Source organism: Dama dama, chromosome 27 (assembly GCF_033118175.1).
Source record: "Dama dama isolate Ldn47 chromosome 27, ASM3311817v1, whole genome shotgun sequence".
Lineage (NCBI taxonomy): Eukaryota > Metazoa > Chordata > Mammalia > Artiodactyla > Cervidae > Dama > Dama dama.
Window position 1 is genome coordinate 48806014 of NC_083707.1, and position 21191 is coordinate 48827204.

The 21191-nt window shown below is 49.1% G+C and overlaps 1 protein-coding gene across 2 annotated transcripts in view; it reads right to left on the reverse strand.

The window, feature by feature from the left end:
- Nucleotides 1–19188: 19188 nt before the first annotated feature.
- Nucleotides 19189–21191, reverse strand: part of SMAD7 (SMAD family member 7) — a 28508-nt gene continuing 26505 nt past the window's right edge. For both annotated transcript variants that reach the window (XM_061131286.1, XM_061131285.1), the window contains exon 4: nucleotides 19189–21185. In XM_061131286.1, the coding sequence (XP_060987269.1) occupies nucleotides 20647–21185 (539 nt within the window). In that variant the 3' untranslated portion in view covers nucleotides 19189–20646. The remainder of the gene's footprint in view (nucleotides 21186–21191) is intronic.

Consider the following 21191-nt stretch of genomic DNA (forward strand, 5'->3'; position numbering starts at 1 on the left):
ATAATAGATAAGAATTATTGAGTGATTCCTCTGGGCCAGTCACTGTTGTAAGTACACTGCGTGTATTAGCTCATTTGAGTCCTATATAAGACAGTAGTTATCAGTAGGGGGTCGGTTTTGCCCCCAGGGGACATTTGGCGATGACTAGAGACCTTTTGGATTGTCATGGCGGCAGCGTGGGGGGCAAGGGGGACAGCAGATGCTACTGGGATCCAGCGAGTAGTGGGGTTACAGCACACACGGACAGCCCCTCACAGCGCAGAGTCATCCTGTCCCCAAATATCGACAGGGTCGAGGCTGAGAACCCTTGCTCTAGACCTTAGGGTCTGAGATGTCTATGATTATCATCTTATTGTCTCACTGAGAAACCTGAGGCTTAGAGAGTTTAAGTAACTTTGCCAAGGTCACGGAGCTAGCCAGCAGGTTGTTTTAACCCAGGCAGTCTGGGGGCTCACTCTGGGGTACCTCCTGTCAGCCCTGTAGCCAGGATTCCCTTCCTCGTGGAGAGCCCTGTGTCCTCCGCTGACATCACCTGTCCGTCAGAGGGAGAAAGAGACCCGTCAGGGCCCAGCTGAGGGACCCAGAGTGATTAGGCACCGTCCACGCCCCCTGAGAACCCCGGACGTCCTGTGTCAGGCCTGCTGTGGCCCACGCCGACCTCACTTCTCTGAACTGTGGGTCACAGCCCTATGCGTGCAGCCAGGCCGACTTACGTGCAGATCTGTGTGGAGGGCAGAAAGGCGCTGGGAGCAGGGCCCACGCCTCCTCCTGCTCTCCCACCCTCCAGGCCCAAGGCCCTCACCCACACTTGGGCCTCCCCCAGCCGTCTGCGGTCGACCTCTGACACGAGTGTGTCGTTGTGGAGGTTCCGGCCCAGACTTAAGATGGGGATGACTGCAGAAGAGCCGTGAGGCCAGGGCCGTCAGGCCACCTCCAGGCGCCACGGGGCCTGGCTGCAGAGGAAGCGGCCGTTGGAATGAGGAACCTGCCAGGGCCTTGCAGACGGCAGGGCAGGAGGAAGAGGCCCTGTGTGGAGGGAGGGAGAGGAGGCAGGCCCCCGCTTGGCCAGGCCTCCAATCCTCCCCACTTGTGAGACAGCTGGCCAGGGTGAGGGGCCCCGGCGGGAGCCACACGCGGGAAGGAGCCAGCTGGTGCGGTGAGAAATCTCCCTGCTTGCCGGCCCGTTGCTTCTGGGGCAGGGGAGACGGTGAGGAAGGAGGCACCCTTCCTTCTCCCCACCCCACCTGAAGGGCAGGAGCTCCCACGATCCAAGCGTTCCCAAGAGACCCTGCCGCCCGTCCCCTGCCTGCTAGGGAGGCATGGTGGGGGAAGGAGGGGCAGGTGCCCGGAGGAGACACAGGCCGAAACCAAAGACAGATCCTTCAGGGGATGTGAGAACGAGGGGAAGCCGCAAGACGAACGATGAAAACCCACGGAGGAGGAAGCCCCGTCCGGGGGTGGGAGTGAGCTGCTTCCTGAGAAACCCCTGAGAGACAGTGCGTACAGGCCTCCACTACACCCTCCCTCCAGCTGCTCCCAGGCCTCCCAAGGATGCCCATTTCCCGAGAGCAGCACCCTTGGCCTCCTTGGGGTCTTGCTTTGGCCTCACAGCTGCCCAGAGGGGCTGGTCTGCTCCCACTGTCCACGGTCACATCCTCCAGCTCCTTCCAGATACATCAACTCTTCTCAGAGTTCAATAGCTCCCCTCCTGCCTCTGCAGGAGCCGTCTGTTGACATACTTAGAGAAAAGGGAAGATACAGGAAAGCCATAATAAGGGTCCGTTATTATACTTTATTATCTCGTTCATCCTCATAATATGCTCATTGCTACATCCCCAGCATCTCTCACGGTGCTGAGCACAATAAGCATTTGTTTGAAAATCAATGAGCCATCCAGAAGGGAAATGAAGAAAACAATTCCATTTACAAAAGCATCAAAAAGAATGAAATACTCAGAAGTAAATTTAACCAAAGAAGTACAACAACTTGTACCCTGAAAATTAAAAAACTGTAAAAGAAATGAAAGAAGATCTAGATAATTGGAAACACGTTTATGGATCAGGAGACTCCACAATGTTAAGATGGCACTACTCAGCAAAGTGATCTACACAGATGCAGTGCGGTTCCAGTTGACATCTTTGTAGACACTGGAAAGCTGATTGTAAATTTCAGATGGAATTGCAAGAGACCCATAACAGTCAAGATAATCCTGAAAAAGAAGAACAAAATAGCAGGACTCACATTTCCTGATTTATAAACTTACTACAAGACAATGTGGTACTGGCACAAGGATAAACATATAAGTCAATGGGACAGAATTGAGAATCCATAAATAAACTCAGACATCTATAGTCAACTGATTTTCAACAAGGCTGTCAAGACCATCCAATGGGAGGAAAACATCTTTTTCAACTGGATTTCCACATGGCAAAGAGTAAAGCTGGATCTTTCCTTCATACCATATATAAAAACTAACACAAAATAAGTCAAAGACCTAATATAAGAGTTAAAACTATGAAACTCTTAGGAGAAACATAGGAGTGAGCCTTCATGACCTTGGATCTGGCAAAGGATTCTTATGTATGATACCGGAGGTATGAGTAACAAAAGAAAAAATAATTATGTTGGACTTCAAGAGAATAAAAAACCTTTTGTGCCTCAAAGGACACCACCAAGAAAGTGAAAAGACAACTGACAGCATTAGAGAAAATATTTGCAAAACATACAGCTGATAAGAGACTTGCATCCAGAATATATAAATAACCCTTACTACTCAACAAAAGGACAGATAATCTGATTTGAAAATAGCAAAGGAAATGAATGGACATTTCTCCAAGACACACAAATGGCTAATAAGCACATGAAAAGATATTTGACATCATTAGTCATCAGAGAAATGTAGACCAAAACCACAATGAGATACCACTTCATACCCACTAGGATGTCTAGACTCAAAAGGTCTGATAATAGCAACAATTGGCAAGAATGTGGAGAAATCAGAACCCTTGTACATTGCTGGTGGGAATGTTAAATGGTGCAGCCACTTTGTAAATTAGTCTGACAGCCCTTCAAAATACAAAACATAGAGTTACTGTATGTCCCGGCAATTCCACTACTATGTGTATTCACAGGCATACCTTGTGTTGGTACACTCTGCCTCGCTGGGCTTCACAGATACTTCATTTTTTACAAGTCAAAGTTTTTTGGCAACCCTGCATCAAGCAAGTCTATCTGCACTGTTTTTCCAATCTTTGCTCATTTTGTGTCTTCCCTGTGTCACATTTTGGTAATTCCCAAAATATTTCGAACTTTTTCAACATTTTTGTATTTGTTATGGTGATCTGTGATCAATGATCAGAGATTACGACTCACTGAAGGCTCAGGTGACGGTTTAGCCATTTTTTTTTTTAGCAATAAAGTGTTTTTTAATTAAGGTATGCACTTTGTTTTTAGACATGATGCTATTAAACAATTAATAGACACATCAAACATAAAATATTTTTAATAACAATTGTGATTTTTTTTTGCCCTGGGTCTTCATTGCTGTGAGTGGGCATTCTCTAGTTGCAACAAGCAGAGGCTTCTCATTGGGGTGGGTATTCTTGTTGCAGAGAACAGGCTCCAGGCACATGGGTTTCAGTAGCTGTGGCTCGTAGGCTGTAGAGGGTGGGCTCAGAAGTTGTGGTACCAGGGCTTAGTTGCTCTGCAGTTTGTGCGATCTTCCTGGACAAACAATCAAACCTCTGTCCCCTGCATTGGCAGGCGGATTCTTATCTACTGTGTCACCAGGGAAATCAAAACATAAGTTTTGCATGCCCTGGGAAACAAAAAAATTGTGTGATTTGTTTTATTTCAATATTCATTTGAATGATCTAGAACTGAGCCCTCAATATGTTCGAGACAAGCCTATACCCAAGAGTAATGAATATGAATGGTCACGCAGAATCTACATGCATGTTTATAGCAGCATTATTCACAAGCAGGAAAAGGTGTGGTATATGAACTATATATATTTCAATAAAACTATTAAGAAAAAAACATTTTCAGAAAATTGAAACTAAATATAGACCATGGATTAGAAAATTGGTCAATATTAAATATTTCAGACTTTGATAACTGAAAAAAAAATTGATGGACAACTCTGTAAAGTAGGCACTATCATTATTCCCATTTCACAGATTCAGAAGGTGAGGCCTGAAGACATCAAGTTACTTGCCAAGGATCTCACAGCAGTTTAACAGCCATAGCCTTTACCTCCTCCTTGTTTCTCCTGGCACCCTGGTCTTTCCCTTTACAGCACTTGTCACAATTTCTAATGTTATATTTTTTGTTTTACAAGACAGTAAACTCCTTGAGGGCAGAGATAGGTTTCTTTCGATCATCACTTCTCCATCTGTTTAAACAAACACTTATGGAGCCTATTTACCTAAGCCATAAGAGTCAGTGAAAATATTTATTATGGGCCTTGGCTCGTTGTGGGTGTTCAATAGGTATTTGTAGTTTGAATGGAAGAATGGATGGATGAATGAATAGATCGATGGATAGATGGGCGGGTGGATGGTTGGATGGGTAGATGGGTGTGTGTGTGGGTAAATGGATGGATGGATGAATAGATGAATAGATGGATGAATGGATAGATGGATGGATGGATGGATGGATGGTTGGATGGGTAGTTGGGTGTGTGGATGGGCAAATGGATGGGTGGATGGATGGATGGCGTGATGGATGAATGTCTAGATGGGTGGGCAGGTTGGTTCTGGACAAAGGAGCTGACTGGTCCTGCTCAGGACCACTGGTACCTGGCCTCATCCTCCTCACCTAGCAATCCTTGTCCTCCTACCCCAACCGTCTATCTTCAGACCCATCACATCCAGAGACCTACACCCACCATACAGCCTCTTCTCTCTTCCTCCATCAAGGTTATGCAAAATTTCCCCATTTCTCATGGCCTTGTCAGGCCCTCCTTCCTCCAGGAAGTCTTCCTAGCCTGACCCTTTCCTACACTTGAATGTACAATATTTGATGGGCTATTCATCCCTGATCATTCCCTGTAGATGTCCCTGTCCTGAGATACAAACCTGGGACTCAAGAAGGGTAAACGTCTTGGCTTATTCCTCCTCTGCTGTCCCAGGGCCTGGTCAATGGCAGGCCCTGGGTGAAGCCTCCGCGTTGGCCATGCAGGTAGGAGTCAGCGTCTCCCTTGGCAGAGAAGGAGGATCCAGACACTGGAGGGAGAAGGGCCCTCAGCAGCACCAGCTCCAAAGGGACAGCCAGCCCCAACCCTGAGGGCGAGGGGGGTGCCCAAAGCCTGACCCCTGGGCCAGGCTGGGGCTGGGCTTGCTGGGGGACACAAGCGGGCTGGCCACAGCAGGGGCCAGGCGTGGGCGCCTCCCTCCCCGCCCAAGCCAGAGCCAACCAGCCCCCAGGCAGGCTGGAGGCCTTGTTTGCCTTGGCCCTGGGCCAGGGCCGCCCCGCCAGTGAGTAATGCGTGAGGACCGCCTGGCTCCAATTCAAGGGAAACGGGGCTGGAGACGGGGCCTCCTCAGCCTTCGCAAGGCTAGGTTCTGGGGGCGGCTTCCCAGAAAGCGCCTGCGGAGGCTGCCTCGGGGCCCGCTGCCGAGGCTGCCACTCACCCCTTCCTCCTCCCTCTCCGCCTCCATAAAGACCCAGGAGAGGCCGGGCTTGAGTTCCCAGGAAAAGATCCTTGAGCGTCACCACAGACCTCCCTGCCACACACCCACACCCCTAACAGAGCCAGCCTGTCCCTGGTGCTGTCAGCTCACACTTCTTGAGTGCCTACTATGTGTATGGCTGGGGTTTGCTAACAGGGAGCTCACAGGAGTTCAGGGGGTGAGGCAAGGGGTGGGGTTGGGGTGAGGAGGCCCCAGAGGCTCCCGGTGCTCATTCTGGAAGAACTAGTCCTCGAGGGGACCTCTCAGTTATCTGTCCCCCTCCCAGGCTTCCCGGTGAGGACACGGACACTGAGGCTCAGAGAACAGGAGTGCCTGACCCAAGCCTAACAGGGCGTTACCTGCAGCCAGATAAGAACCCAGGCCTCTGGACAGGGGGAGGCCAGCCCCCGGCTGTTCTGAAGGGTGGCCTGGGCTCTAACGCTGCGCGGCTCTCATGATGAAGGGATACTGCCTAGGACATTTCCATTCTGAGCCTGGGTCCTCCTGGGGTGTCCCTCATGGCTTCTGTAACCTTACTACCCTGCCCGTGCTGAGTGGCCTCTGCTTGCTTGGGGATCTGAGTGACCGCCCAGGCCGGGAGCATGCCATGGCCATCATCACTGTCAGGAGGGGCAGAGATTCCCAGGTCTCCTGTCCCAGTGGGATGGCTTGGGAGCCAGCCATGCCCTATGCCCTTCCTGGCCTCTATCTGCGGTCAGTCTTTGCAGCTGCAACCTACAGAAGATTGGTCTAGCTGTGTGGGCTCATGCTTAGTCGTGTCTGACTCTTTGAGACCCCATGGACTGTCGCCCACCCACCAGGCTCCTCTGTACATGGGATTTTCCAGGCAAGAATACTGGAGTGGGTTGCCATTTCCTACTCCAGGGGATCTTCCTATCCCAGGGGTTGAACCCACTGTCTCTTGTGGCTCCTGAATTGGCAGGCGACTTCTTTACCACTGTGCCACCTGGGAAGCCAGTCTAGCTGAGTTAAGCACAAAAGAGAAGTTCTAACAGGACCCTGGGTAGGTCGTAGAATCAACAGTGGGCTGGAGAACTCCCTTGTGGGGAAGGCTGCCAAACCCACACCCCAGAGCTGCTTCCTGAGAACCCATGGGCCCCCTGGAACCCTAGATGACTCTCTTCTCCCCACTGATGTCTGCACTGGACACCAAACACTGGACCATGCTATTGGCCCCACAGAGGCGGCTGTGCCCCAGAAACAGGATGTGGCCACTGTCCATCCCTAGAATTGTTCTCCTTCCCCCATCACGACTCCAAGACCAGAGCAGGGGTGTCTGATTGGTCGATCCCAGGTCACGTGCCTATACTTGGCCACTAGGGAAGCTGAGGAAGCAAGTGTCTTACTCTTCAATCGCTCGACAGCCTCAGGGGAAGAGAATTTCCCAAGCCAGGTAAAGAGCCCAGGGGACCTACGGGCAAATCAATAACAGATGCCCTCTTGCTCACCTTCCCCCATCTCCTCCAAGTCTCTGCTCACCCCACTCCCTGCCCAGACTGTCAAAAGTGCACGCAGCAGAGAGGGGTGTTGCTGAAGGGCTGAGAGCCCAGTGTATAATTGTATTGTGTTCGGAAAATTCTCAGCAGAGGGCACGGCACACAGTTAGTGTGGAGCACAGCTTCTCCCCAGGGAGTGTGCAGATGCAGGAGCTGAGGGAAGGTGACCTGGGACTCAGCTAGTTGGTGTCAGGATCTGGCCCAAGGCAGACAAGAATGGGGGTTATAAGAAAGCATCATATAAACTGCTGCAGAATCTACTTCATGCCAACAGGACAGACCGGGAGGCTTCTTGGAGGAGTAGATACTCAAGCCAGACATTGAAATAAGAGAGTTCATCAGCTAGAGGAAGGGGGAAAGGCATTCAGGCCAAGAGTCTGTGCAACAGCATAGAGACATGAAAGTGCATGGCTTTTACACCCAAAACCACTCAGATCTGGGTTTACAGAGTGCCCTCTGCCATGCCCAGGAGGACCGGTCAGCAGGGGGACAAGCGTGGGTACAGGGACAATGGCTCGGAGTCCAGGAGTGCCTAAGCTGAGGGAGTGGCAGAGAAAGGAGAACTATTTGAGATCCAGAAACTCCCAGGGAATTCCCTGGAGGTCTAGTAGTTAGGATTCTGCACTTTCACTGATGAGGGGTGGGTTCGATCCTTGATCAGGGAACAAAGATCCCAAAAGCCATATGGTAGGGCCAAAAACAAACAAACAAAACCCAGAAACTAGCAGTCCAGGGCAAGAGAGAAACAGATGGGGAGGAACAGAGGGGACAGCGAAGGTGACCCTGCTTTCTGGCAGGTGAATCTGAGGACTGAACTCCACATTCAGGGCCCCTTTGTAGGATGCGCTTGAGACAAAGGAGAGAAGGCTGAGGTTGTCAGGGAGCCCTTCGCTGGCCTTCTGCCATATAGTCCTCAGGCAGGAGGAGAAGGAGAAGAAGAGGAAAGGGAGGCGGGGAGGAGGGAGGGAGAAAGGGAAGGAAGGAAAGAATGAAAACATGATATAGTTTTCAAAGATAACTGGCATCAAAATGAGGGACTCAATCAAGGGAGGTACCCTCATGGGATCCGGGGAACAGGAGACTCAAGCCAACACGGAGGTGGAAGGGTGATTCGGGGTGACTGCTACGCATCCATCAGGTCCATAAGGCAACCTGTCCAGACAGAGCAGAAGGATGGAGACTTTAGGGGAAAAAACATAGTGCTGGCAAATTGTCTGATACGTTTGGCCTTGAGGAATATTCTAGAGGGGCTTGAAGTACACTGAGAAGTGCCTGAAGAGCGTGGAAAGCAACAGCAAAAACCACAGTGACCCCCAAGCCAATGGAAAGAATCTAGGCAAAGCTTAACTCCAAGAAAACCAGAGGTGTGTAAGGAAAGAAATGCAACCAGAGTACCCTCTGTCCATCAGCAGTGAACAAGATTGGCATAGCTCCAATAGTCTAAGTATTGACTATTGATGAGAAGACATGTAGTATGAAGATTCAAGACAGACAGTGATGTTTACCTAGAAAGTTAGTAGAAAGTTAACAAATAATATTAAAAATTAATGCATCAAGACATATCAGAATATTGTTTAGAAATGTGGTGATATAATCATAGTGGTAATGTAATTTACCCCCTGAAAAGTAGCACTGAAGATGTTGAAAAGGGCTTTAACATTTTTCTTAACATACTTTTGTAGCTTTTGAACATTTGATAATGAATATAAATTATTTTTACATTTTAAACAAATAAAATACTTTTATATACTAAAACAAAAAAGAGAGATGGTGATAAATACCAAAAGAAACAGCTGGAAGAGTTGAAAGGGCTATTTCTGGGAAACTCAGGGGAAGAAAGAAAGGATGAGGGACTGCTACATTTCATTATAAAACTTTCAATTATCTTTGACTTTAAAAATTTTGTGCATAAACTTGAAAAAAAGTTTTTAATTCCTTAAAAAATAAATGACCACAAAGAATAACAAACCAAAGAAAAACAGGCCAAAGATACAAATAAGAAGTTCACAGAAGAAATGCAAAATATATGGAAAAAAATTGACACACACACCACCTCACCCTCTAATGACGAAAAAAAAATCAGAAGTAGATGTGCATTCATGGACCTGGAACATGATCTCATTAGATTATCAAATGTGTGAAAGATGGTACAGTTTACAAAACAATATAGTGTCATTTTATAACAATTTAACTTTTCTTTGAGTACCTACTTCTATGGTGGGCACATGTGAATGTATTATTATTATTATTTTTTTTTGTGAATGTATTATTTAAAAAGTCTGAAAGGGGTGTGCTCAGTTGTCAACAGGTTCAATGTAATTGTGGAACCAAAGATAATTTTTAAAGTTCTTTTTCCTTTTTGTTAATTTAGTCTAAATTTTAGTGAACCTAACTTGCTAAGTTTTGCTGAACATCAAAACAAACGAGATTTTATTTACTCATTTACCTATTTGGAGCACCTTAAAGTATGACATAGAACAATGAACATTGGTTTGAAGAAGCACGCTATCACTAACCTGCTGAGACAGTGCAGAGAACATACCACACCAATTTGTATACTTCAGGGTCCAACAGAGTCTGGCAGCTAGCAGGCCCTCAAATGAACAACTAGGGAACCAAAATTAAGCAGAGGTTGGTGGAATATTGTAGGCAGGGGCCTAACCACATATGGGAGCCTCTCACATGTAAATGGGGTACATATAACTCTACACTGAAAGGATGAAAAGGGGGACTTTCCTGGTGGTCCGGGGGTTAAGACGCCATGCTTCCACTGCAGAGAGCATGAGTTTGACCCCTGGTCGGGGGAACTAAGACTTCACATGCCACATGGCCCGGGAAAAAAAAAAAAAGGATTGAAAGGAGAGATGTATATAAAGCACTCACACCGCACCTGGCACTTTGTAAGTGCTCAAGAAACATCAGCTACTATTTGTAATGATAATTGTAGTAGAAGCAGTTACCTTGTTGTGACCATACCTTGGACCCCAGAAATTCCAGCGCTCAGGACGCTGCCAAGCCACAAGGCTCTTTGTCAGACCTCAAAACGGTCACAAGGACAGTCACTCCTTTTCCTCCTCCCACAGCTCTCCCTCCTCCGCTTCCTCCTCCCCCTGCTACCCACTGACCATCCGGCAAGCCTGGGGGGCGGTGCAGCCTGAGTGCTCCCCCACGCCCTGGGTCCCAGCAGGGCTTCCAGGACCTGAAGGTCGACTTTCCCCCTCTCTGCCCCACAGGACCAATGGTGACACGCCACACCTGCTGTGTACGCTCCGAAGGTTCTGGAAGCGAGAGAGAAAAGGGGCAAACCTAGGGGAAGCAGGACTGATTTCGGGGGAAGGGATTGAATGCCACTGAGCCTCTCTTTAGAAAACAGACTCTAACTGAAGTATGACACACAGAAAATACACAAATCTTCAGTGTAAGTGGGCAGCTCAGAATTCTGACAGATGGAACGTCCCATGTAAATAGCCAGTAGAGCAAGATTGACCCCAGAAGTTTAGCCCCCAGAAGTTCCTCTCGTGCCCCTTCCTGACATCTAAACCATAGACTCATTTGGCCTGACGTGGAACTTTATACAAATGGAATCATACCTATGGGTTTTGTGTGTCTGGCTTCTTTAGCTGAGCACCGCACCTGTGAGATTTGCTCTTGTGTGCAGTTATAGTTCTCTCCTTTCCACCACTATATGACATCCACTGTATAAATACACTGCATTTTAAAAAATTCACTCTATTTTTGATGGACTTTTGAATTGCAGCTATTTAAATAGTGCTGCTGGGAATATTCTTGCCCAGGCCTTTTGGTGAATGTATGCATGCATTTCTGATGTGGGTATGATTAGCTTTAGTAGACAGTGGCAAGCAGTTTTCCAAAAATGGTTAAACCAATTGTCTGTTATCACCACCATCCTCAGAAGAGAGTTCCAGTTGCTCCATACCTTTACTCTGGTGTCAAGTGGTATTCCCCTTTTAAATGAATACTAGCATCCTCTAAGTTCAGCTGCAATACTAGTCAAGCAAGAAATATCTGATGCATCATTAAGTGACAAAAGCAGTTTGCAGGCCAATATGCAAAACTTGACTCCGTTCATAAAAATTGTCTATGTGCATATGTAGAAGCAGAGGCCAACTTCAGAATGAGATGAATCAAAGCCTCCTGTAATAGTCATCATTTCTGGGGAGTGGCATTTAAAGGCATAATTTTAAATGATAAGACTGAATATCATTTTTACTTTTGATTTTGCATTTTTCAGTGTTTTTAAAATTTAGAAAAAAAAATCTGTTTTAGAAAATAAAATAAAATTCTCCATCCCCCATGCTCCATGGCCACAACACACCATTCCATTACCTCAGGCTGCCAGCCTGACTGTTTTTCTTGTTATTCCCAGCATTCTCTCCTGCTCTGGAATTACCCTGAGCAGGGCCTCTGGGACAAGTCTCCTGGGCACTGTAATTTCCCAGGCTGCAGTGTGTCATTAGAAGATCTGGTGCTGATGACACGGGGCCTTGACGTAGCAAAGATTCCAGACCCTGATGGGATGGGACAGCCTGACTACATAGCAGGTCTCCTGGGAGAGATACCCCTGGACTCCAGTTGCAGAACCTTGGCCTCAGGATGTATCTTAACCTCAAGGAAAGAAACCAGAAAAACGGCTCTTTCAAAGCTGCAGCCTCCCATGGGGGCTCAGGACTCAGAACAAGAACTGTGGAGTTAAGCAGACAGGAATTCCTGCCTTATTCCTCCCTGGGTCTCCATTTTCTCACCTGTAAAATGGGCTAATGACAACCCTTACCTTAGAGACAACACCAAGTGATCTGCTCAGCGTGCCTGGCACAAAGAAACTCTATATACAGGCTGCTGTTATTATTATGATTATGGTGGCAGCTATTACCATTACCCCAAGAGGCAGGGTTTTTATTTATTTATTTATGACTGCACTGGGTCTTCATTGCTGCTCATGGGCTTTCTCTAGTTGTGGTCCCTGGGCTTCTCATTACGGTGGCTTTTCTTGTTGCAGAGCATGGGTTCTAGGGCATAAGGGCTTCAGTAGTTGGGGTGCCTGGGTTTAGTTGCCCCATGGCATGTGGAATCTTCCCAGACTGGAGACAGAATGGGTGTATCCTGCATTGGCAGGCAGATTCTTAACCACTGGATCACCAGGGAAGTCCCCAAGAGGCAAAAGTTTTGCATATACCTTTTGGGGAAAAAATATAAGAATGTACTCTTTCTTTCCACAAATATTATGAAGCAAGTACAGTACAAACCTACTTTTCTTGGGGGAAAACTGAATTCATTTGAAACTTGAATGTATTTCATTTGGAAAGTTGACTAATCATTCCACACTGATTCATCCAAGGAACATTTATGAAGTGCCTACTATGTCCAGGGCACTGTATTGGACATTGGGGATGTAGCAGGACAGAGCTTACAGTCTGCTAAGGGAGTCAGACAATAACCAAACTAACAGATAGATAACAAAATGTTAAATATGTAAATGAAAAGTGAAATTGAAAGCGTTAGCCACTCAGTCATGTCCGATTCTTTGGGATCCCATGGACTGTAGCTCACCAGGCTCCTCTGTCCGTGGGATTCTCCAGGCAAGAATACTGGAGTGGGTAGTCGTTTCCTTCCCCAGGGGATCTTCCTGACCCTGGGATCAAACCTGTGTCTCCTGCATTGCAGGCAGATCTTTTACCATCTGGGCTACCAAGAAAGTCCCAGATGTGTAATTCATACAGCACAAATAATGCAGACCAGAGCTGAAGAACTGTGTGCTGGGAATGCTCTCTGACGCATTCAGCTGAGCTCTGGAAATTTCTCTCTCCTTGGCTGAGTGAGGGAGCCCAGGAGGCTCTGGCCTTGGCAGGACCTACACTGACACTGGCCTGAGCTAGAACCGTTTCTTGCTCCTGCAGAGATGAGCGGTTTGAGGAGGAGGGTGGGGAGGGGCTTCCAGTGGGTTTTAGGAGGTTAAGCGTGAGCAAGGGGGAATTTCCATGCAGCTTTGGACAGCCTGGGGAGACTGTGCCCTTGGAGGGCAACCAGGAATCCCTCCAGGGACACGAGTGGGGAAAGCCCCTCAGTTCACATCAATCATAGCAGGTAATGACTAAGCACCTACTATGAGCCCAGAGCTGGGCTTGGGGCGATAAAAAATGTGATTCAAGTAAGAACGTAAGCTGCTGCCTGACCTCAAGGAACTCCAGTGCTGTTAGAGATACAGGATGAATCTCCATGAAAAGAGGAAAGCAAGACAGATTGGGTGCAGTGTCTGTGTGGGTGGAATGGGCCATGGGTTCATTTGGATGGCAAGCCGCTCAATCTTAGTGACACAAAAAAGTACCTTCACACGGCCTGCTGCAGGCCCAGAGGCTTCCAGGGCAGTGATTCAGGGATCCAGTGATTTCATCTCATGCCTCCCTCTTCCAGGTGACAGAGAGAGAGAGAGAGAGAGACGCTGGATCACCACTCACTAGTTCTTCAGGGCTTTAGCTCAGAGGGGGCAGAGGTACCTCCCCTTGAGGCCCATTGGCCAGAACTAGTCACATGACCACAGACAAACTGCAAGGGAGGCTGGGAAATGGGGGCCACAGGAGTATGGAGAAAATGTCTGAGAATGAAATGTCTCTGCCACAGCCATTTATTGATACCAGGACCCCGAAGGCTGATGGAGGGAAAGGAGTTTTAAAGGGGTGTTGCAAAGAGCAGGCAAGTGCCATGCTCTGGGGGAGAAAAAAAGCCCCGGGAGAGACTTCAGGAGAACTGCCAGGTGTGCTACCTCTTGGCTGGGCGTCTCAAGTCACTGATCTCCTCCAACCTCTGCTCCTTCTTCTAAAAGGTCCCATCTGGAATCTCTTAAGAGAATGTGTGTGAAAGGGATCTCTGCATTGTTGAGAACAAATGTAATATCCCTATCTACAGATCAGCCATATTTTCTCTTAGGTTCAATGCAGCCCTAAGAGACACATTCTACCTCCAGGGCCTCTGTGTCCCACCTGCAAATCCAGGGCATAAATTCCCATCTCATCCTTCTCCACTGAAGTGCCCAAATGGGCCTGGGACCATGCTAAAAGCAACACTGGGAACAAAGACACATCCTGCAAATGTCTTGTCGTTTCATTGTTCTAGTAACACACCCGGGCTTGTCTTAGGATAAGACAGTCACATTCTTTCTCCCCCAAAGCTCCTTAAAAAGGCAGCTCCTACTGGAAAATAATATTTTTTAAAGGATGTGTATATGTGTATAACTTAATCACTTTGCTGGACAGCAGAAATGAACACAATATTATAAATCAACTGTGTGTGTGTGTGTGTGTGAAAGTCGCTCTCTCAGTCATGTCTGACTCTTTGCAATACTTCAACTTAAATGTTGTTTTTTTTTTTAAGGCAGTTCCAGACAAGTGCCCCAGGTTTATTTATCAACTTCGTCTGGCTGGCCCGGGGCATGTGTGTCTATTGGATGACCTCGGAGCCTGGGACTGAGATCCTTCCACTCTGAAATCCCGAGGAGGTCTCCTCATACAGTCTCCCTAGAAAGAGGCCCGCAGCTCTCATCTCTGTGGCTCCAAAGGACACGAAACATACCCCGAGGTGAGCCCAGTCTCACCCAGAACATGTGCCCTCACCCAGCCCTCATCCCTAGCCGTGCATCGGTCCTGAATCAAAGCGCTTGCGCTGGTCTGAACTCACCGAGGGCCTCCTCCAGCGGCTACTTCACATTCACTGGATTAATTGCAGCTGGGGGGAGGGGAGGGAATCCATTTTTAGAAAATCATTACTTTCAGAAAGAGAGAGGGGGGCGCTTCTGGTTGGGAAAACTGCTGAGTTGGCAACTCAAGCCTGCTGCTCCAGCGCCAGCAAACCCGGGGCCATGCAGGCTGCTCAGCTCGATGGGCACTGCCCGGAGCCCACACCCCCTTCTCCGGAGCCTGGGGCACCCTAGGCCCCCTTCCCGGTTTCCCTCGGGCCCTCACTGCCTGCTCTGACCTGGACTCAGCCGTTCACTGGCACTCTGAGGAGCAGGGAATGGCCTCAGTATTGATCACCCCTGCTGCCTTTTCTCAGCCCTCTGGTTGCCCAGCCCCTGCCTGTAGCTCCTAGGGAAAAAGAAGGTTGGGGTCCCCTAACTGCCACTGCTTTGAATTGAGCATCCAGTAGATTAAATGATATGAAATTGCCATTTTGGGGAGATCTAAACCGTCTGATAGTAGCAGCCCCACCTGGTTCAGCCTAACCACCCTATGGCTGGCCCTTCAATGCATTTACTTACTAATTCCCCCGCAGCCCCATGAGGCAGGTATAATGCCCATTTGATGTTTCAGAAACTGGGGTTCAGAGAGGTTAAGTGACTTACCCAAGTGAGCACCCCCGCCACGGTCTCTCTGACTCCAACACCCGGGACCCTGAGTCACATCCCATGAGTCAGACCCCACACCCACCTGCCCCGGCGCTTGTGCGGTCACTGTCTAGAGCCGTGCTTCCAGGGCAGCTGCGCTGACAACACACAGGCGGACAGAAAGATCCTCTGGAGGCTGAGGGTGGGGGCCTCACCATTAGGAAGTCTGCTTGTTGTGGGCCTGGGTGCAGTTCCATCCTTCCCCGCCCCCAGACTATATGTGTGGGTGTCCTGGGCAAGTCACTCACCTGGGGGAGGGCCGCCACTTCCAGAGCTGGCCAAGGTCTGCCTCTGTGTTGCCACAGTGGGGCCCCGGCAGGGCGTGCGCTGGGAAGACCCTTGGTGAACACAGATCTGTACACACCTCAGGTGCTCAGCAATCAGATCAGCCTGGTCCTTTCGACTGGACCTTGTTTTAGAAAAAAAAATATCAGCCCTATTCTATCAGTCTTGACCCAAGTCTGCCCATGGAGATGAGGTAGCATAGAAGTGATGAAAGCTGACACCATCACTTACCACCTAGGGGACCTGGGCAGCTCTCTAACCTCCATTTCTTCATGTCGAACAGGGCCTCATGATAATGTAGTTACTTTTAGGATGGTTGTAAGGATTATACAGAACAATACCAATGTAAAATGTCTGGGACACCACTTACCGCATAATCAGAACACAATCAGTGCTGGGTATTATTATTATTATTATTATATTTCCATTCCAAGCTAAGCCCACAATTCTGCTTCTCCCTCCCTCGTTGGGACAAGCCCTGTCTGAACACCATACCAGAAATTCTTAGGGCACTGGATCCTAAGAGGGGCCCCAACTGAGATCCCAGAGTGACAAAAACTTGCTGTTCAGTAGGGGAGAGAGACTCCTATACCACAGATGTCTCTTTAGAGCAGAAATTCTTAAGGGAGAGGTTTCCTGAAGGAGGTTTAGTCAGAGTTGCATCTTGAAGGATAAGAAGTCAATTGAAGAAGGAGCTGGAAAGCTCCTGCTTAGAAACACGTAAGTAAGGTGTGTTTGAGGAACTGCAAGTCACCCTGAATGCAGGTACCAAGACCGAGGGTGTGTGTGTGTGTGTGTGTGTGTGTGTGTGTTGAGGGGCTAAAGCATGAGATTGGTGGGGGCAGACGCTGAAGGGGAACCTGGAGCAGAGGAAGGAAGGCCAAGGAGGCTCTAGACAGCCCCAAACTAAATCATACTAGTGGGGACAGGGCAAGGGAACATACGTGAGAAAGGTTTGCATCTTCTGACCATGGACGGACTGAGGCAGGGAGGACAGGATCTGGTTTGTGTCTTCATGATGGGGGTGGGCAGCTGCAGCCTCACAGGAGGGGGGAGATGAAGGTACCTGAGTGGTGTCGTCACCTGGGGACGGGATGTGGCCTGTGAAGAGAGCAGAGGGCAGAACCTGTGATGCACCCCAAATCTGACTGGTGAGCTGAGAGAGGAAGGAGAATCAGGTGGCAGGAAAACTTCCTTTCTAGGGAGCATCTGGTCTGGTCCTTCCCTCCACGAATCTGAACTCCATCTGGGCTGGAGGTCCTAGTTCCTAACTCAGCACACTCCGCCCGTGCTGCTGGCCACCCTCGGGTGCAGGCATCTTGTCCTCCAGCACCATCAAGGCCACGTGCCCTCTGCACATCCTGGCACACGGCAGGTGCCCAGGGGCTGGCTCTGGTGACGGCCGCTCAGTGCTGTGTACTGGAAACACGGGGTCTCCCCTAAGTACGCCTCTTTCCCTGACTCAGAGTTAGCAATCCCACCGGGGCCCGCTTGCAGCAGCCCAGTTCCAGCCTGATGGGCTGAGAGTCAAGTCCAGGTGACAGAGGAGGGCGTGAAGGTGATGCCACAGCTCCTTCCTCTGGACTCAGAGGCCTTGCCCATGCAGCTCACCCGGCCCACAGCAAGGGGCCCACCTCCGCCTGCTTTGAGGCACCCCAAATAACATCTCCACAGAGTATAGACTAAAAAGTAGGGCCAGAATTGGGCCCTGCCCCCCACCCCAAGCACTTCCTCACCAGGTGAACTTGGACAAGTCCTTTGACCTCAGAGCCTTCAGTTTTGCAGGGGGTCCTAGTGAGGATTAAATAATTCTCTTAAATGCTTAACATCATGCCTGGCAACCAGCTAAGCATTCAATAAATGGTAGCTATTATTATTATTAAAGAGCTTCCTGGCATGCTGATGCAAGTTAAGAGCAAACAAAAATGCCTTTGACAGCTCCCTAATGTAACACCTTCCACCCCACCCCTCCTCCACCACTACCACCCGGGAGTTAATTAGAGCCCTCCTTGGGTGTTTTCCAGACATGGGATTTTACACTTACTCCAGGTTGCAGAACAAGAATAAACGGAGGCAGGTTTCAGTTCAACTGATAAAGAGCTGCCTTGAGTGGTGGTGAGTTCCCCATCACCTCATGGAACAAGCTGGCCCGGATGACCATCTGGCTTCCCTGGTGACTCAGACGGTAAAAAATCTGCCTGCAATGCTGGAGACCCGGGTTTGATCCTTGGGTCGGAAAGATCCCCTGGAGAAGGGACTGGCTACCCACTCCAGAATTCTTGCCTGGAGAAACCCACTGGACAGAGAAGCCTGGTGGGTTACAGTCCATGAGGTCGCCAAGAATCTGACATGTCTGAGTTATTAAGCACGCACACACACATCTCTCGCTGCACAATTGTAGAATTCCCTTGAATTAAAGTAGCTTTGCATCATTTGGCAAAATGAAAAATTGGCCATCCTACTTTGGGCCTCCAAAAACTTTTTTCTGAAATTCTATCAGTTTGTGATATCCAAAATCTTAAGGTTCAAGACTCTCAGAGACATGAAAACAGCCTTGCTTGGTGCCTGATTTGGACCTATTTCTCGTGCGAGAGGCCTTGACTCCAAAATGTAGCTCAGCTCTAGCAGTGGAAATCCCAGGGGCAGTCCTGAAGGGGCAGTTTACCAGCAGATGCCACTACGGCTAAGCTGGGCCGGGCCGAGGGACTAGAGATCTGGAAGAGTGTTCGCAGAGGCACTCCTTCCAGCCAACTCCAACTCCCCAAGTGCCCAGTACAGAACTTGGCAGACCTTGGAGAGACCTCCGCCCACCACCAACACTCAGCCCCCGCCTCATCTCTACCCCAGGGCCTCAGCCCTCAGGGAATCTGTCCTGGAACCCAGGGTGGCAGTGACCTTCCTCTGGGAAAGTTGCAGTATTCTCAGGATTTAATGTAAATCGAGGAGTTAACAAGCCCAAGTGCTTGGGGCTTTACCTCCCCGTCTCTCAGGGCAAGCTGATCCCCATCATTTGAGATGACATCCCCTTTTCTCAACTCTTCAGGCTTTGAAAAATCAGCTGCCTTTGCAACTCAGGGCTCCCCAAGGTTGACCCATTACAAATTGAGGACACCCACCAGCTATACCCTAGGGTGACTGCCTAAGGATCTGAGGAAGACCAAGCAGTTTGGGATGTCTCTCCCTTCTCTGGTTCCCCCGACCAAGCTTCCTCCCCCACCAAGCTCTGGGAGACCCCCAAGTGTCCTGGATTCTGATAGCTGCATCCTACCCTCCTCCCGTCAGAAGAAAAAGGAGCTGGAGGACAACATGGAATCAAGTATACATTTTAAAAATTGTTTAATGGAACATAAACTCCTTTAGAAAAACATTCAGCCAGGTGATAACACCCATAGAAAAAAACACCAATCTTGTGTTTATCTTTTTTAATTTGGCATTTGTTATTTGCATTTATATTAAAGCAAAGTGCATCTTTTCTTTATTTTGTTTATACACATTGCACAATACATAAATAATGATGCTTATAAAACGTCTTTATATTTACAAGTAATAATATATTTATATATAACATAAAATACATTTTTTCTTTAATAAATCTCAGGTTTTGTTTTTTTTCAGGAGTCCTTTCTCTCTCAAAGCACTACAATGCTAAATTTCCAATGAGAATGCTTCTCTTGTTCATTTAAACCTTTGTAGTTAGAAAAATAGCTTATGTTAAAGTCTAAACATGCTCATTGAGCTAAGAGCAGTGTCAACGTATCATACGAGTGTATGAGTTGTAGAAGAAATGAAAAGGGTTAGGTGTCAGCTCAGGATGGTACCTTGGGTTAAGATGGACCGAATCCTTCTTGGTGGGAAGGGGTGGGGGGTGGGGGGCTGCTCCCCTCGCTGGTCTAACAGCAGAGCTCAACACACAGGCTTCGGAGGGGAGGAAAGTGCTGAGCTGGCTTTGTGAGTCCAGGAAAAACCTGATGTAACCAGGGCAGGGGAGAGGCGGAGGGGCCTGAGAGGGCGCTTGGGTGAGCAATACTGTGACGGGGCTGCCCCGGCAGCCCTTGGGAAGCCCATCTCAGAGACGTCCAGGAGCAAATGGCCAAGACAGACAGCTATGATGATGGCAGTGGGGTGGCCAGAGGGGAGCGGGGCAGCATGGGGAAACGGGTTCTGGTCCGGCCTCTGGCGGGGCGACTTCGGAGAAGCCTGCGGACAAGCCAACGTCCGAGAAGGGGCGAGACGGGGTGGGGGCTTCCCCAGACTCTGGGGACAAAGCCTTCTGCTGGGGCACCCGCTGCCCCACTGAGCGTGTCCAAAGGGCAAAGGAGACACAAACCTCTCAGCGGGAAACACAGCACACCACTTCCCCTTGTCTACATACACACACGCATGCACTCACGTGCGCGTGTGCGCGCGCGCGCACACACACACACACACACACACACACGACAAGGGCAGTGATGACCCCAAAGGTGGGGCCTGCTCCCCATTTACATGGTGTTCGGTGGTACTGATTTTTTGCTTCCCCTTTTTTGTATCGAAGTGTTCTGCCAACCATACCACTCTCCCCCACCTCCAAACCCCAACAATTCTTTTCATAAGCTATTTCTCAAAGAACAAAACAGAACATAAACAAGGACGACGAGAAGGAGGGTGGGCAGTGGGGGGGTGGGAAATAATGACCAAAGAGTTTGCATGAAAAGCAAGCACTCAGGAGGGAAATATTAGCAGCAAAGTAGTTTGGACTGGGCCCGCTCGGCTCCCGCTCTGTCCTCTCCCCACGTGGCTACCGGCTGTTGAAGATGACCTCCAGCCAGCACGGGCAGCTGCTAATGAACTGGCGAGTATAGCACTGGCCCCAGCCCTTCACGAAGCTGATCTGCACGGTGAAGCCAGTCCACGGCTGCTGCATGAACTCATGGTCGTTGGGCCGCTGCAGGCTGTACGCCTTCTCGTAGTCAAAAGCCTTGATGGAGAAACCGGGGAACACTTTGTGTACCAACAGCGTCCTGGAGTCCGGATTGTCCAGTGTGGCCGACTTGATGAAGATGGGGTAACTGCTGCGGTTGTACACCCACACGCCGTCCACTTCCCGCGTGAGCTGGATGCCACAGCCGATTTTGCTCCGTACTTTCTGCACCAGCTGACTCTTGTTGTCCGAATTGAGCTGTCCGAGGCAAAAGCCATTCCCCTGAGGTAGATCATAGAAGATGTCCAGGGAGGGCTCCTGGACACAGTAGAGCCTCCCCACTCTCGTCTTCTCCTCCCAGTATGCCACCACGCACCAGTGTGACCGATCCCCAGGCTCCAGAAGAAGTTGGGAATCTGGAA